This window comes from Sinocyclocheilus rhinocerous, unplaced genomic scaffold, assembly GCF_001515625.1.
Source record: "Sinocyclocheilus rhinocerous isolate Xijiao unplaced genomic scaffold, SAMN03320098_v1.1 scaffold475, whole genome shotgun sequence".
In the NCBI taxonomy this organism is placed as follows: Eukaryota; Metazoa; Chordata; class Actinopteri; order Cypriniformes; family Cyprinidae; genus Sinocyclocheilus; species Sinocyclocheilus rhinocerous.
The window spans coordinates 496,793-513,683 of NW_015646677.1; the positions used below are offsets into that span (position 1 = coordinate 496,793).

At 34.3% G+C, this 16,891-nt stretch overlaps 2 protein-coding genes across 2 annotated transcripts in view; both read right to left on the minus strand.

Annotated features, from left to right (window-relative positions):
• upf2 (UPF2 regulator of nonsense mediated mRNA decay) overlaps positions 1 to 13,890 on the minus strand; it is a 36,823-nt gene extending 22,933 nt beyond the window's left edge. The window contains exons 1-14 of the mRNA XM_016512114.1: positions 13,462 to 13,890; positions 11,847 to 12,626; positions 10,565 to 10,725; positions 9,564 to 9,740; positions 8,955 to 9,092; positions 8,546 to 8,649; positions 7,648 to 7,733; positions 7,391 to 7,499; positions 7,101 to 7,214; positions 5,772 to 5,888; positions 5,503 to 5,688; positions 3,620 to 3,823; positions 2,646 to 2,921; positions 52 to 235 (exon numbers count right to left, since the gene is read on the minus strand). Coding sequence (XP_016367600.1) covers positions 52 to 235; positions 2,646 to 2,921; positions 3,620 to 3,823; positions 5,503 to 5,688; positions 5,772 to 5,888; positions 7,101 to 7,214; positions 7,391 to 7,499; positions 7,648 to 7,733; positions 8,546 to 8,649; positions 8,955 to 9,092; positions 9,564 to 9,740; positions 10,565 to 10,725; positions 11,847 to 12,626; positions 13,462 to 13,823 — 2,998 coding nt within the window. The 5' untranslated portion in view covers positions 13,824 to 13,890. The remainder of the gene's footprint in view (positions 1 to 51; positions 236 to 2,645; positions 2,922 to 3,619; positions 3,824 to 5,502; positions 5,689 to 5,771; positions 5,889 to 7,100; positions 7,215 to 7,390; positions 7,500 to 7,647; positions 7,734 to 8,545; positions 8,650 to 8,954; positions 9,093 to 9,563; positions 9,741 to 10,564; positions 10,726 to 11,846; positions 12,627 to 13,461) is intronic.
• LOC107707949 (regulator of nonsense transcripts 2-like) lies at positions 13,889 to 16,075 on the minus strand. The gene is made up of 3 exons (XM_016512071.1): positions 15,992 to 16,075; positions 14,059 to 14,319; positions 13,889 to 13,895 (listed from the first exon to the last, which is right to left on the minus strand). Exons 1-3 carry the CDS (start codon positions 15,994 to 15,996, stop codon positions 13,889 to 13,891), a joined length of 273 nt encoding a protein of 90 aa, XP_016367557.1. The 5' UTR covers positions 15,997 to 16,075.
• Between the last annotated feature and the right edge of the window lie 816 nt (positions 16,076 to 16,891).

A 16,891-nucleotide genomic window follows, 5' to 3' on the forward strand; every position in this document is an offset into this window, starting at 1 on the left:
GCACAAACACACACACACACACACACACACAGTATCAGACGAGTGTTTTACCCAGTTTGACGAGGAACTCTCTCTCCAGCTGTGTGACTTGAGCACAGGCCTCATCCAGAGACGAGCACAGCTTCATTTTGGGCCGCAGCAGCTCCAGCGTGTCTGTGATCATGTACTCGATGTCGATGGGGAACGGCTGATCTTTAGTCCACACATCCAGACTCTTCTTCCACCAGACGTACCTCTAAAACACACGCAAATAGACAGCGTTTCACTGCACTGAACATCATATCTGTAGCCTGGAATAATTCGAGTTTTTTCATGTTTATGAAAGAAGTCTCTTCTGCTCTTTAAGGCTGCATTTATTTGTTCAAAATTACAGTAAAAACAGTCAAATTTGTGAAATATTATTACTACTTAAAATAACTGTTTTCTATGTGAATATATGTTAAAAAGTAATTTATTTCTGTGATCAAAGCTGAATTTTCAGCATCATTACTCCAGTCTTCAGTGTCACATGATACTTCAGAAATCATTCTGATATGCTGATTTGCTGCTCAAGAAACATTTCTGATTATTATCAATGTTGAAAACAGTTGTGCTGCTTCATATTTTTGTGGAAACCATAATTCACTACCATTCAAAAATTAAGAGTTAAAAAAGAGAAATGAATACTTTCATTCATCAAGGACGCATTGAATTGATCAAAAGACATTTATAATGTTGCAAAAAAATTATTTAAAATAAATGCTGTTCTTTTGAACTTTACATTTATCAAAGAATCCTGAAAAATAAAATATATCACGGTTTCCACAAAATATGAAGCAGCAAAAACCTTAACATTGATAATAAGAACCATTGTTAATAACTGAGCACCAATAATAGATCATATTTGAGCACCAAATCATATATGATTATAGGGCTGAACGATATGGCCAAAATTGATATCACAATATATTTCTTAATTTCGGTCGATACGATATAATTCCGATATCGATATGAACGCTATTTATCTGAAATAGAAATCTTTTGTAACATTATAAATGCCTTTATCATCACTTTTGATCAATTTTAAGCATCCTTGCTAAATAAAAGTATTAATTTCTATAATTTCTTTCCCAAAAAAATAATAAAAATTATACTGAATGGAATAGTGTATAATGTTACAAAAGCTTTTTATTTCAGATAAATGCTGATCTTTGGATCTTTCTATTCATCAAAGAATCCTGAAAAAAAAATGTACTCAACTGTTTTAAATATTGATAATCAGCAAATCAGCATATTATACTGATTTCTGAAGGATCATGTGACACTGAAGACTGGAGTAATGATGCTGAAAATTTACCTATGTATGATCACAGGAATAAATTACATTTTAAAATCTATTCAAATAGAAAGCAATTTTAAATAGTAAAAATATTTCAACATTTTACTGTTTTTGCTGTACTTTGGATCAAATAAATGCAGCCTTGGTGAGCAGAAGAGAATTCTTAAAAAAAAAAAAAACCTTTAAAAATCTTACTGTTCAAAAACTTTTGACTGGTAGTGTAGGCTGATTATTCTTATAGATTGAAACAAATGTGCTTCAGCCAAAAAAAAAAGGGTATGAAAAGTGCTCCGAGTCGCTGCAGAAAACTAAAAAATTGAACAACAACAAAAACTGGAAATGTTGCTGGAGACGGGCTTATTTAAAATGAAAACTCATTCTCTGGCAGCAGGAGGCGCTTTTAGAGTGATAGAACTAGCGGTTTCTCCAGTAATGGCTGTAATCAAAGCAGCTCCGCTCATGAACGCTTCTTTATCAGATCAAATGAAAATGCCATCGAAACTTTTCTGAAGACAGTCAATTCCCTTCAGAGATACATTCATATAAAACACCCGCGCCGTGTTATGATTTTGAAACGTGCAGTGCTCATGTTTATTCAACGAAGTCAAACGGCACAAATAAATCAATGTATGGGAAACTGGTAATGTATATCGAAATATCGGAAATGATTTAAAAAATCATATCACCGTTATTGAAAAAAATTATATCGCGATACATATTGATATTGAATTATTGTCCAGCCCTATATGATTAACAGTGATACATTTGTGTGATTAAGAGTTAATGCATTTACTTAATGTGTTTAATTGCCATAATAATAATGCCACAATGCAAAACAAATTATTACATGTACCTAAAAATAGGCTTCAATTTCATTACGCAAATATAATTATATAATATAATTATTTTTGGGAGGCAAGTTATGATACAGACATTGCTTCATAGGAATGTGAATGTAAATGATGGATTAAAAAAAAACATCATCTATAAAAAAAAAAAAAGAATTCAGATTGAAGAAAAGTCATTTGCTGTCACGGTATAATTTTTTAAAATATGAAATATTTTACAAAAACACATTTATACAATCTAGTATTATAATATATTTATATGTTTTTATCATATTTTTACAATATTACTGTCAAATAATATTTTAGTATGGTGGAATTTAATTATCGCTGAAATTCAATTCTGAAATATCATCCATGAGCTCAGAATGATGCCAACATTTATGACTTTATTCTATTGACAGCCCAGGTTTTTCCACCAATCACAGGAGACGTCGCACACGATCCGTCTGTGATTGGCTGGTCCAAAGGCAAACGCTCACCTGGAAGTAAATGAGGAAGCAGTCGAGCTTCTTCTTGCTGGAGCCGCGGTCGAAGTACTGTCCGCAGGTGTCCAGCAGGGTGCAGACCAAGCGGATGCGGAACAGGTGCTCGGGGGGGTCCAGCGGGCTCGGGGAACCGTCTGTGTTCACACCGAACGAGGTGAAGGAGAAGAGCGTGCGGAAGATGACGGCAGACTCCACCATACGGTAGTTATACAGCTCACCCAGGAACTTAGCGCTGCTGATCCGCCGCTGGTTAAACTTGGGCTGGTTCACCTGAGAACCAAACACACATCAACATCTAAAGCATCTACAAATCTCTAATCCAAGCATTAGATAATTATTTTTTGATTCTGACTTAGAATCTATATGACGTTGTTAACATCATTGATGATTTTGCTTTCTATTATTATAAGTGCACTGACAAATGCAATTAAACGCCTCTCTTTTTAATGTCACATAATTAGTTACTATAATTAGAAGTTACTATAGAATTAGTTACTATATTAGTACTAAACTTAATCAACACTGAACTAAAGATCCAAATAATCCAAACAATCCTGAATAATCCATGTATCATAGTTTTTTCAAAAAATATTGGGCAGCACAACTGTTTTCAGCATTGATAATAATCAGAAATGTTTCCTGAGCAGCAAATCAGCATATTAGAATGATTTCTGAAGATCATGTGACACTGAAGACTGGAGTAATGATGCTGAAAATTCAGCTTTTATCACAGCAATCAATTACATTTTAATATATGTTCACATAGAAAACAGCTATTTTAAATTGTAAAAATATTTCACTATTTGTACTGTATTTGTTTAGCTTTTTTCTACTGTATTTGATCAAATAAATGCAGGCTTAGTGAGCAGAAGAGACTTAAAACATTAAAAAATTTAAATATTTAAAAACTTTTGACTGGTAGTGTAGATACATTTACATCACACAAACTCACACACACACACACAGACCTCCATGCCGAGGCGGATGTCCTCCAGCAGGCCGTCCACCACATGAATGCCCACGTCCTCCTGATACGCCACCAGTCCTGCCAGCAGATTGGCCACGCAGTGGATGCTGTTGTACTTGACGTTCCAGATGTTGATCATACAGCAGATCAGGTAACTCTTCACATCAGGGTCGTGCCAGGACAGCTTCCTCATCTGCCTCAACACCTACAGACAACAAAACTGATTTTACACACAAGTAAAAGCTCAATGCACTCCTCCAGCATTCTGCTTGTTTTTTTGTGTCTTTGTAGATTGGGAACAGCCTAAAATAAATATAATACAAACATTAATTAATTTAAATGATGTGCATTTTATAAATAAATAAATAATAATAAATAAATATATATATATATTGGTTGCATTCGAGGGAAAGATGAATGCGGCCAAGTACAGGGATATCCTGGATGAAAACCTTCTCCAGAGTGCTCAGGACCTCAGACTGGGCTGAAGGTTTACCTTCCAACAAGACAATGACCCTAAGCACACAGCTAAAATAACGAAGGAGTGGCTTCACAACAACTCTGTGACTGTTCTTGAATGGCCCAGCCAGAGCCCTGACTTAAACCCAATTGAGCATCTCTGGAGAGACCTAAAAATGGCTGTCCACCAACGTATACCTTCCAACCTGACAGAACTGGAGAGGATCTGCAAGGAGTAATGGCAGAGGATCCCCAAATCCAGTTGTGAAAAACTTGTTGCATCTTTCCCAAAAAGACTCATGGTTGTATTAGATCAAAAGGGTGCTTCTGCTAAATACTGAGCAAAGGGTCTGAATATTTAGGACCATGTGATATTTCAGTTTTTCTTTTTTGATAAATCTGCAAAAATGTCAACAATTCTGTGTTTTTCTGTCAATATGGGGTGCTGTGTGTACATTAATGAGGAAAAAAAATTAACTTAAATGATTTTAGCAAATGGCTGCAATATAACAAAGAGTGAAAAATTTAAGGGGGTCTGAATACTTTCCGTACCCACTGTATATATATATATATTGTTGTTATGTTATATATTATAATTTTTCATTGTATTTATACTTTACTACACACACACACACACACACACACACACAATTATTAAATAATAGATACTTTAATAATACTATATAATAATAAGATACATACAATTTTATATTTTGCTTTTTTAAGGTATTTTCTACTATATATGCATTTATTCTTTTACTATATATAAAAGTATAACACACACACACACTATTATTAAACAATAGATACTTTTATAATAATATATAATAAAATGTACATTTTAAGATTTTTTTATAATATATTCATGCTTTTAATGTGTTTTTAAAGTATTTACAATAATTTTTCATAATATATTAGTTATTGCAGTATTTTTATATTTTATATATTGTAATATGATTTAAATTGTATATGTAAAATTAGTTTATATAATATGTAGACTAGTATTACAACTTTACAAAATATAATAATTTTATATATTATTAATATAATTGTATATTTATGTATTTTCTAAAAAAAATTACATATATACATATACTGTATTTATACAGCGCTGAACTGAAGTGTTTGACAGCTTCAGTGATTATAAAGGTTGCTTTCTTTATATAACTCATTCACAATTTTAATAACTTTAAGTTTTATTTTCATTCACAGTTTTAAGTTTTATTTTCAAGCTACTAATAGGACAATGACCACATACACACTGCTAAATGTCAGGAGTGACTAAATTGACGCAAAATTACAATCACACTGCCTAATGTTCACGCTTCTTTTGGCCACAAATGAATAAATATATGTTCATATTTAGCATGATGTGGGCCACAAAATAAATGCGGTACCCCTGCGTCCACCGCATACGTGACGCACCTTCTCAGTGGTGACCTTGGACAGGTCTTTGTAGAGGAGTTTGCGGATGTACTCCTGCAGCGGCGGCCTCTTCCTGCGCACCGTCTTCTCCATCGGCGGCGGGTTGCAGTAGTAATAGGCGTTCTCCACCATCGTCACGTAACGCACATCCAGATGCTGAGCCTGCTTCTTACGCATCATTTGCTCCTGTGAACACACACACGATCAACAGCATGAAGAGGGCGGCTGCAGGTTTGCATGCTTGTGTGTCTGTTTGTGTGAAGACGGACCAGTAAGACGCTCGTGCGCAGGTGAGATTCCGGGGAGCGGAAGAGAAAGCGTCCACACGTCTCCAGCAGTGTGCAGGCCATCTCAATATGATGGTGAGAGAAATCAGACAGCAGCATCTGCACAAACACACACACACACACACACACAAACACAAACACACACAGAGCGTTAGAGATGCTGGAATAAATGTCTGTATTGAGGATATGATGACACAAAAGTTTCAGCAGTCAATGTTATCAGCACATGAACTTTAATATCACAGCAAAGCTAAAATGCTACTGAACCGGTGTTATTTTAGTATTACTAATATGCTATTATTACATTACAAATTTATAATATAAAGTTTTTTATATTTTCAGTTCATTTAAATTTTTAGTTAAAAAAGTTGTATTAATTTTATGTATATTTTTCATTTTATTAGTTTTTTTTAAATATGTTTAATATCTTTTTATTTCAGTTTTAGTCCTAGTACTTTTAGCACTTCAATTTAAAATTATTTTATGTATCAGTTAGTTCCAGTGTAATTTTAGCATCATTGAGACACTATTATAGTTTTTATTAATATTTAGGGTATTTTTATATTTTGTTACAATTTTAATTTTAGTTAAAGTTTTAGTAATTTTGTTGTGTTTTTTGTCATTTCAGTTTTAAATTCAGTTTTTTTAAATTCAGTTTTAGTTTGTTATTTTAGTACTTCAAGTTAAACATATTTATTTTTTATCAGTTCGTTCCAATGTAATTTTAGTATCATTGAGATACTGTAATATTTGTTAATATTTTGAATATATTTTCATTTGAATATTTTCTGTTTGCATCTTTATTTTAATTTCTTTTAAGTCATTTTTATTATTTTTTTCTAGATAGTTTTTATGTCTATAGAATTTTTTTGCTATTTCAGTATTTCAAGTTAAAATAAGAAATAAGAATACATATATAATTTTTTAATATTTGAATTGTATTTCAAGCAACAAAAGTTTTTCTTATGGTTTGAGTTTTAGTTATAGGTAACTATAAAAATGCTGGTTAGTTTGTTCAGTTTTCAGTTAGGTCCCTTATTAATTGCATTAACATTTCTAATTTTGCTTTATAGCTTTTAAAGTTTAAGTTTTTCATCTAATATTTATATTTTCAATGACAAAAAATTATTTGTAATAGTTATTAAAAATAAAATAGTTACACTGTATTGAACTCCCTCTTTAATTTATAGTACATATGAAATAAAAACAAATCAAATTAACAGAGACTGCTATCATTAGATGTTTTATTCATAGTCAAGCACTACTGCTGACATCCCTAGTTAGTACACACTGTAGGTGTCATCAGCTCACCTTGAGGCAGTGCAGCGCGTCCGTTTTGGAAAACATCTTGAACTTGGCCAACTCCCCGATGAACCTCACTGTCTTATTCTTGGTCTCAATGTTGATTTGGTCCTTCTTTCTGATCTGTAAGAAACACACACACACACACACACTCACTTTCATGTGTTATTTGTGTGAAACTGGTTTCTGGTGACTTGCAGACCGAGACAGCATTTTAGGGCATCCTGATTCTAAAATAGCTTGTTTTGGTACTAAAATACCTCATTTGATAGCCTTTAGCTAATGAGAAACACACTCACATGAAATCTGAAATCTCCTTTGAGCATTGAGCAGAGGTCTTCAGCCACGTCAGACATACACGGGTGTAGAGTGGCCACCAGACGAGCGTAGAACGGCAACAGATCCAGTCTGACACACACAGACGTCAAATTATTAATGCACAGCCATTTAACCCATCTGAATGAACACCTGATGAGATCAAATGACTGAAAACTCAAGAGCCCTGGCTCCATCTAGTGTTCACATCTACAGATGCTGTAAACACACACACACACACCTCTGTCTGGGCACCGTGAAAAGAGCTCGAACCAACTTCCTGCGATTGGACTTGGTGTTCATGTTCATACAGAAGTCCATAGCAGCCTGAAAACACACAGGAACACGTTTGAACACAAAACAGGCATAACAACCCATCAGCCCAATGTGAGAAGAAAAAAAAAAAAAGGTTTTAGGTAATTGAAATAATATAAAAATAATATAAATTGAATATACATTTTAAAAAGTATTTTCAACAATCATAATGATAAAAGCATAACAAAATGACTAAAATAAAATGAAAACATTAACAAAAAATATGTTCAATGAAAAACCTAAACTTAATAATAGAACTGAAAAAAATAAAAAATTAAAGATAAATAGAAATATTAATAACCTAATAAAATGATAAAAACACAATAAAATTATTAAAACTAAAATGAAATCTGAAAAAATAAACAAAATAAAAGTATTTAATGTAAAGCTTTAAAAAACATACAAAAATAAAAACTTAAAATCTAAATATGAAATAAAATAAAAGTATTCAATGAAAAAATTAGAATAAAAATTACATTTGAAGAAGTTTTAAGTTGAAGTGTGTGTGTGTGTGTGTGCGTTTTTGTGACACAAATTTGTTAATGACATGGGTATGAAGGTATTACAAGGAGAAGGTGATTTATGAAGACATTACCCCATGTTCCCATATTTCAAAAGGCTTATAAATCATACAGAGTGAGTTTTTTTTGAGAAAGTAAAAATGCACAAAGTTTCCTGTAAGGGGTAGGTTTAGGTGTAGGGCAATAGCACATACAGTTTGTACAGTATAAAAACCATTACGCCTATGGGATGTCCCCACAATTCACAAAAACAAACCTGTTGTGTGTGTGTGTGTGTGTGTTTTGTGTGTTTTAACTCATTACCTTGTCAATCAGGTCTCTGTTGATGCAGTTTGGGAGCTGCTGGATGAAAGCATCCACGATGAGTTTGAGATGAGAGCCGGTGCTGGCCTCCTCATCCTCCTGCTCTGTACACACACACACACACACACACACACACACAAAACACACCACTGACTGTCAGACATCACAAACAACAGCTTTACTGACATTTACACACACACACACACACACACACACACACACAAATGACATGACAATTCAAACACTGACTTATGATAATGATTCTGCACATATAAAGAATTACAGGGGGAAAAAAGCAAAATACAGATAAAGTCGGGCTGCTGGAAAGATCCTGCACTTCCCCTTCAGTGCCCTCTGGAGGTTTTGGAGGTGCATTGATCAGTGTGTTTCATTGAGAAAGCAAGTTTACCTTGCTCATCCAGTAACTTTTTGGCCAGTTCTTCACTTTCAGTCTCGTCGGCTGCGTCCAGATCTATCGGCTCATCAGTGATGTCCAGCGCTTCCAACTCCATCTCCAACTCCTCAGTGCTGTTTCCCTCTCGTGCTTCTGCACACAAACAACAAAGACCACATAATGCTTCACATACTTCAAAAAAACTATATAAACAAACTACTAAAAATGACGAAACCACCCAACAAAATAAATGCTAATTTTACTAGAATGAAAATAAAAACAGAAAATGTAAAAATAAACACTAATTCAAAATATAAAAAACGATAATAATATAAAATTAGTAAAAATGACTAAATAAAATTTAAATGTAAATGTAAAACAGAAAATGTATGAATAAAAACTGATTTATAATATTAATAAAAACTATAATCTATAACTCAATGATACTAAAACAACACTGGTACTAACATTACTACAACTGAAATTAAATAAATGCTAAATGGGGGGGCAATAACTATTAAAAAGTAAATTACTAACAATTACTAAAAAGGAAAAATGTAAGCTAATTCTAAATATTAATAAATACTATGACAGTATATAAGTAATAGTGAAAGCATTCAGTACCTTTGCTGGTTTGGCTGCTCTTCTCGTTGTCCTTGAAGAGGATAGCAGGTACAAACGCCTTCAGATCCACCATGTTCTCGTAGAAGTTACGCGCGTCCTCGTCCTCCCAGATCCCTCCGTCCAGATCGTACTCTCCCGGTTTCCCCGGCGTAAAGATATCGATGCCAGGACCGTGTTCTGCCACACAAATCAACAACAAATTAGGGCTGACAAATTTTTTTTCGAATTTCGAATATTCGTCGAATTTAAAATAAAAATCCACATTCGAATGCAAAAACGTTGCATTCGAATTTTAGGTGTGCATCAGGAAGCCTTATCAGTGATGCACGAGATGCAATGACGATATAAGTTTCGTTGCATTTTAATGTTTTTGTTAGCCTGTCCAGTTGAAGCCACTAGATGCGGCGCTGCTGCGTTGTTCATGAAAAATATTGCGGAAAAAGAGAACATCAATGCAGAGAAGATCTTGTTTTAGTCAAAACTGAAACCAAGCCGTTCACACAGAAAACATATTTCGCGCATTTTCTAGACGGACATCTATTACTGTTGCACTCGCGTCTCACACAAAAGAGCCGCATGTTTAGAAAGCCATGTAAAATTCATGCAATTTAACATATATCGCCCTTTGTATTAAACTATGCATACATACATGATGCTGTTTTGTTTATAGTTGATGAAGCAACTTAATTAATTATAATCGGTTTATAAACATTATTTTAAACATTATGCACTTTTTTCACAGATAGTCATGTTATCTTATGCTTTGAATAAACGTGCATTAGTAATATTTTGCTCGATGCGCCATCTTGTGGCCTCAGAAGAGAAGCCAAAAGCTTTTCTTCACCCTAACTGAAATTATGCATTTTAAATTTGAATATAAATCAAATTTTGATAATATTTAAGTACAAAATTCGAATTTCGTTTTTCAGCTGAGCCCTACAACAAATCATGCGCATGCCAAGACAAACTCTCAACAGATGAAGTCGTGCCGACTGTCGCACCTTCCTGGACGGTTTTGTCCAGAGGAAGTTCAGGCATGTTCTCGTCCAGCAGATCAGCCAGCGTTTGCGTGTTCGCCAGCAGCTTCTGATAGGAGGTGGCGAACTCCTCGTACTGCTTATGTCTGTCCTCGCTGAGCTCTCCTTTAGAGTGCAGGATACGCCTGCACAGAGACACAAAACATTACCATTACTATTCAAATGCAGTCAATGAAAATAATTCCAAAGCTGAAGCAGAAGCACATCTCAGAGCAACACACAGCACTGTTTCTGAATCTGCATTTTTGAATGAATCGCTTGAGTGAATAACTCCTCAAAAAGAGGAGTGACTTTCTGAAGGGATCAGCTGGACTGAACGAATCATTGAGTTAATGATTCAATGACTCACTCATTAAGATTTAAGTAAATGGATTAGATAGGGATTCATTTAAGTAAATGCATTTATGCCAGTTATGAGTTTACTTAAACAGCCTGTGTAAATATCAGTGTTATTTTATTATACTTTTTATTAATATTTTGAATTAGATTTATTTTTATATTTTCTGTTTTCATTTTAGTTAAAGTTTTAATCATTTTGTTGAGTGTTTTCAATATTTTTATTAGTTTAATTTTATTATACTTTTATTAATATTTTTAATTAGATTTTATTTTCATATTTTCTGCTGTCAGTTTAATTGGAAAGTTTTGGTCATTTTTATTAGTTTTATTTTATTATAGTTTCTAATTAAAATTTTGAAGTAGTTTTTATTTTTCAATTTTCAGTTTAGTTAAAGTTTTAGTAACTTTCTTGGGTGCTTTTGTCAATTTTATTATTGTTTTTTAACATTTCTACGTTTTTATTCTTTATTTCATTTTTTGTTATTTTCATATATAATCAAAAAAAAAAAGATAAATGCTGCCTTGTCAACTAGCTGAAATACGTTTTTCTTTTTTTTTTTTATTACTTTTTAAATATATTTTACAGTCAGATTGTGTCATATTATTCTTACTGAATTCATTAATTAAATATATGAAATTGACATAAAAGAAGATGCACACATGCTTAGAGACTCACATTAAACGCTATGAAAGATGCAGAACAAAAACTTCCAGAAATTATGGCCTCTAGAAGGTAGTTCTGTGGCGTCAATAATCAAATCAAATCGAATCGTGAGATTGCAAACAATTCCCACCCCTAACAGACCCTTTTTACAGACACAATTCCACAGTTATTAACATTGTGTAAATGGAAGACTTCTGCTTCTGCGAACCTTGAAATGTGAAAAGGGTCTATATACAGACTGACCTGTTCTGTCTCTCGATGTTCTGCAGCTCTCGGTGGTCTTTCTTCAGGTGTTTGGTGAGAGAGGTGAAATATTCTCTCAGCAGGTTCTGGAAAGGCTGCTGTTTCTCCGCATTAATGATCTGACAGGGAGGGAAGGATGAGCCGAACTTCTCCACCGCGTTCTTGACTTTCCGCGGCACCAGCCCGGCGATATCGTCTCCGCAGTGCTTGCAGAAGCTGATGATGACGGAAACGTGAGTGTGCGTCTCTCGGTCGGAGCCGATGATGTTCTTCAGCTGCTCGTAGATGAGCGACAGCCCTTCTTTATCCGTGAACAGACCCACGATGGTGAGCTCGGCGATGAAGCGCAGGTCGGTCCGCAGTTTGCTCACGTTGGGCGACTTCTCCTCCTTCCTGGCCTCGAAGTGTCTCTTCCAGGCGGCGAGGAGATGCGGTGCGAAATCAGTGTAGCGCTGGTGGAAGAGGGAGCAGAGATGCACGGCGCAGCCCACGTCCGAGATCTTCAGCTTGGCCTCCACCATGGAGCTCACGGCTTCGCCGATGTACTTGCTGAGGTTGAGCGAGTCGAAGTCCTGCGACAGCGAGCCGCGCTGCTGCTCCGTGAGCGTGCGGAGCTTCTTGACGAACGCCGTGTTCTTCTTCAGGCTGGAGTCCAGGCGGCTGAAGAAGGCCTCCTCGGGACGCGTCTCCGGCGCGTGCTGGTTCTTCACGCGCAGCTCCTTTCTGCCGTGGTGACGCTCCCACGCCTCCTGCTGGAGCTGTTCCGCCTCCTCTTTCTCCCTGATGAGACACGAAGAACAAACTGTGATTACAAAGCATTTTAGTAGCAATGAGATGCTATTATATTTTTATTAATAACTGAAATAAATGTTAAAAAATTTCTGCTTTTATTTGAATTTTTTTTTTAAGTTTCAAAATTGTTTGTGTTTTTGTCATTTTTATCAGTTTTTTGGTTTTATCAATATGTCCATTTAGTTTTAATATTTTTTATTTCATTTTGTAGTTTTTGTTATTTTAGTACATCAAGGAAAATTAAAAGAAAATGCAATTTTCTTGGAACTAGATGAATTTGAAGTTTTTAAATATTTTATTTCATTTCAGTTAATCTTTATTTTATTTCAAGTAATAAAATGTTTATTATGGCTTTAGTTTTAGTTAACTATAATAACCATGCAAAGCAAAACCGCGCATTTTGATTAAATTCGTTTTTATTTTTATATTTTCCTATTTTATTCCTGGAACTAGATGAATTGCATTTAAAAAAAATTTATATTAGTTCAAATTAATTTTTAAAAGTAACAATTTGGACTGGTTTAAAAAAAACACATAAAAATATATAAACAACATTTTTTTAATATAACAACATATAAAACGTGGAGCTTTAATCAGAATGCTGTATTGAAAATTATATTTTTCAAAGAACTTGGTTTCTTGTTGCAACAATCACAACTTTCTGTAGGAAGCTTAAATTTTTTATATTTATATTTAGTCATATTTTATATTTCTTATTTTTATATTGGTAAATTTGATTTGAAATAAATATGACCTTAAATGTTCCTTTAGTGTTTTGGAAAAAATACAGAGAAATTTGTGCTACATTGTCCAGCCCTCTTACTTGAGCTGTGCAGCCTCTTCCTCTTTCTGTCGTTTGGCTTCCTCCTCCAGGAGCTTCTTCTCCTGCTCCTCCTGCTGTCTCTTCTCCTCCTCCTCTTTCTTCTTCTGCTCCTCCTCTGCCCTCTGCTTCTCCTCCTCTTTCTTCTTCCTCTCCTTCTCCTCCCTCTTCCTCTTGTCCTCCTCAGCCCGTCTCTTCTTATCTTCCGCCGTCTTGCCTCCGTCCTTCTTCGCGCTCATCTTGGTCTCGTCTTTGCTCTTGTCGCGGGACGCGGCGGCCTGTCTGTCTGCGTCTCTGTCCTTGTTGCTGAAGGAGCCCGTCTCTCTCTCCTCCATGTTGACGGACTTCTTACGTTCAGCAGGCATACTGCTACTGCAAAACAAAACAGAACAATAAAACCGTATCTGTTAATAAATACAAACATAGAAAGTCAAGGGCTGTGTTTTGTATACGTTTTTCACTGTATACGTTTTTTAAAATTATTTTGCATTTTTAATCAAATTTTGCATTGAAAAATATACTGTATACAAAAATATTTTATGAAATTTTGCATATGGCACACATTTAAAAAATTTTTTCTCCTCCTCTTTCTTCTTCTGCTCCTCCTCTGCCCTCTGCTTCTCCTCCTCTTTCTTCTTCCTCTCCTTCTCCTCCCTCTTCCTCTTGTCCTCCTCAGCCCGTCTCTTCTTATCTTCCGCCGTCTTGCCTCCGTCCTTCTTCGCGCTCATCTTGGTCTCGTCTTTGCTCTTGTCGCGGGACGCGGCGGCCTGTCTGTCTGCGTCTCTGTCCTTGTTGCTGAAGGAGCCCGTCTCTCTCTCCTCCATGTTGACGGACTTCTTACGTTCAGCAGGCATACTGCTACTGCAAAACAAAACAGAACAATAAAACCGTATCTGTTAATAAATACAAACATAGAAAGTCAAGGGCTGTGTTTTGTATACGTTTTTCACTGTATACGTTTTTTAAAATTATTTTGCATTTTTAATCAAATTTTGCATTGAAAAATATACTGTATACAAAAATATTTTATGAAATTTTGCATATGGCACACATTTAAAAAATTTTTTTTATTAAATACAGTATACTGTACACAGCATGCTGTTTTTACATTTTTCTGCATTTTTAAACTAAATTTTGCATTTAAAATATTATACTCTATACAGCATTTAAAAATATATATTTTGCACTTGTAATCAAATGTTGCATATGACACACTTTTAAAAAATCACTTTTTTTTATCAAATTTTGCACATGGAATACTTTTTTTTAACGTTTTTGAAAACAATTTGGCACTGAAAAATTATACTGTAAATAATAAAATATAAAACAATTTTCATTAAAAAACATTGTTGTGTATACAGCATACTGTTTCTTAAAACATTTTTATTTTTCTTAAGTTGCACTTTTAATCAAAATTTTACATTTAAAAATATTACACTGTATACATTTTTAAAAAAATATTTTGCACTTGTAATAAATTTTTGCACATGGCATACTGTTCTTAAAAATATTTTGCATTTTTAACAAACTTTGCTACTGTATACGGCATACTTTTTTTAAAAACATTTGTAAGAGCATACTGTTTTTTATATTTTGCAGTCAAATTTTAATCAAATTTAGCATTGAACAATGTACCATATACAGAATACTTATTTTTTAACAAGATTTTCCACTTTTAATCAAATTTTTAACTATATTTTAAATTTATGCTGTATTCATTTTATTTTGTTTTTAAGTTTTGCACATTTAATCAAATTTGAAAAACTATTATCAGATCAAATTCATTAAAAATGTCAGTCACTCTGGATAATCTGTACTTGTACGGTACTACTGCATTATGGGATATATCATCTCAGTCTGCTCTGGTTGTATACCCCACAGTTTGGCCATGCCGTGGTTATTTGATTTGTTTATTTCATACATGTAATGCAGAAATACTGCGGTAGTCCAGGTCAGGTGGTCTCAGCACGTGCCGCTCCTGAAACACACCTGTCAATCACGCTCAGGTGATCAGCTTCAGGTGTGTGCTTCATTAACACTAGACTCTGATGTCTGATCTACATACAGCTGCAGGCTCAAATTCAGCCGCATTCCGGTTCCGTTCGCAGGCTCAAACCACATTCACACACGTATCCTACTTTGTATGCCGTTCTCTGACCTAATAAAGACTCTCAGTAACAAACAAAAAAACAAGGAACAAACACATCGACCAAATAAAAACAATCAGCAACCGCTGCATTAACGAAAGCCGGCCAAATAAACCAGACAAATACTGTCTGTCACTGTCATCTCAGTATAATTTAACTTTATAATATGCAGTTCATATATAACAGAAGTGCGATCATTTTTATGAAGCGATTTGATGTTTTAACTGAGTGTTTGCGAATTAGCATTAGCCGTTAGCTGTTTGAGGCCGCACATAGGTCAAATATCAACACGTTTATGCCGCAAACAGACGGAAATGGTAGAAACAAAGAGATTTTCCGTCAGTCATTTGAACACTGTTGTGTTTTGAATGAAATGTCAGTCTTACCTCATGTGCTTGTGTTAATATTCATAAGTTTGATCTGTAAATGACGGCGCTTGATAGTTTTCAATATTAGGACCCCTGAATTTGGCGTCCCCAAACGTGCCTGATCAAAAAAATATTATCCACCTCAAAAATACGTGAGGATAAAAAACCGATAAAATCGCAAACCTAGATAAATACATATAACACGTAAATATACCCCTAAAATGAATACATAACACACCTCCAATGTTTAGCTTAAACCCGTTTAATAAACGCCGCTTGTATGCAAGTTAACTTTATGTTTATTTCATGTTACTGTAACCCTTCAGACAGTGTAAACTTTTAGAACCTTTTATTGTCATTTTTATTTCGTTTAATCTATCTATCTATCTATCTATCTATCTATCATTAATCACCAGAACGATGTAGTACGTTACGTATATTGCATTTATTTACAATATTAGGCAATGTACGTTTTGAGATTTGTTTAGTGTGATTTTTATTTAGTTTAATCTAGGTAGCTAGCTTGCTAGCTATCTATATAATCATGAATCACCTGAAAGATACACCTTTATTGTATTTATTTCGCAGAATTTTCCCTAGTAACAAATACATTTTTTAAATTTTATTTCAAAAACATCCAGTTGTACATATTCATTATTCAAACAACTTCTTATAAAAGTAATTTTTACATCAGAAAGTGTCATAAACCTGAGAATCAAACATCTGATATGAAAAACGAAAAAAGCTTGCAAATCTAGCCTATTTATATAATCTTATTATAATGCCAGGAAACTATTATATTCGTGGCCTGCAGATGGCGCTATTGACCCGTGACAAACGCACACATTTGGAAGAATTCATGAGTCTGATCCACTGGGTTTTGATCATTTGTTCATCATCATCATCATCATCATCATC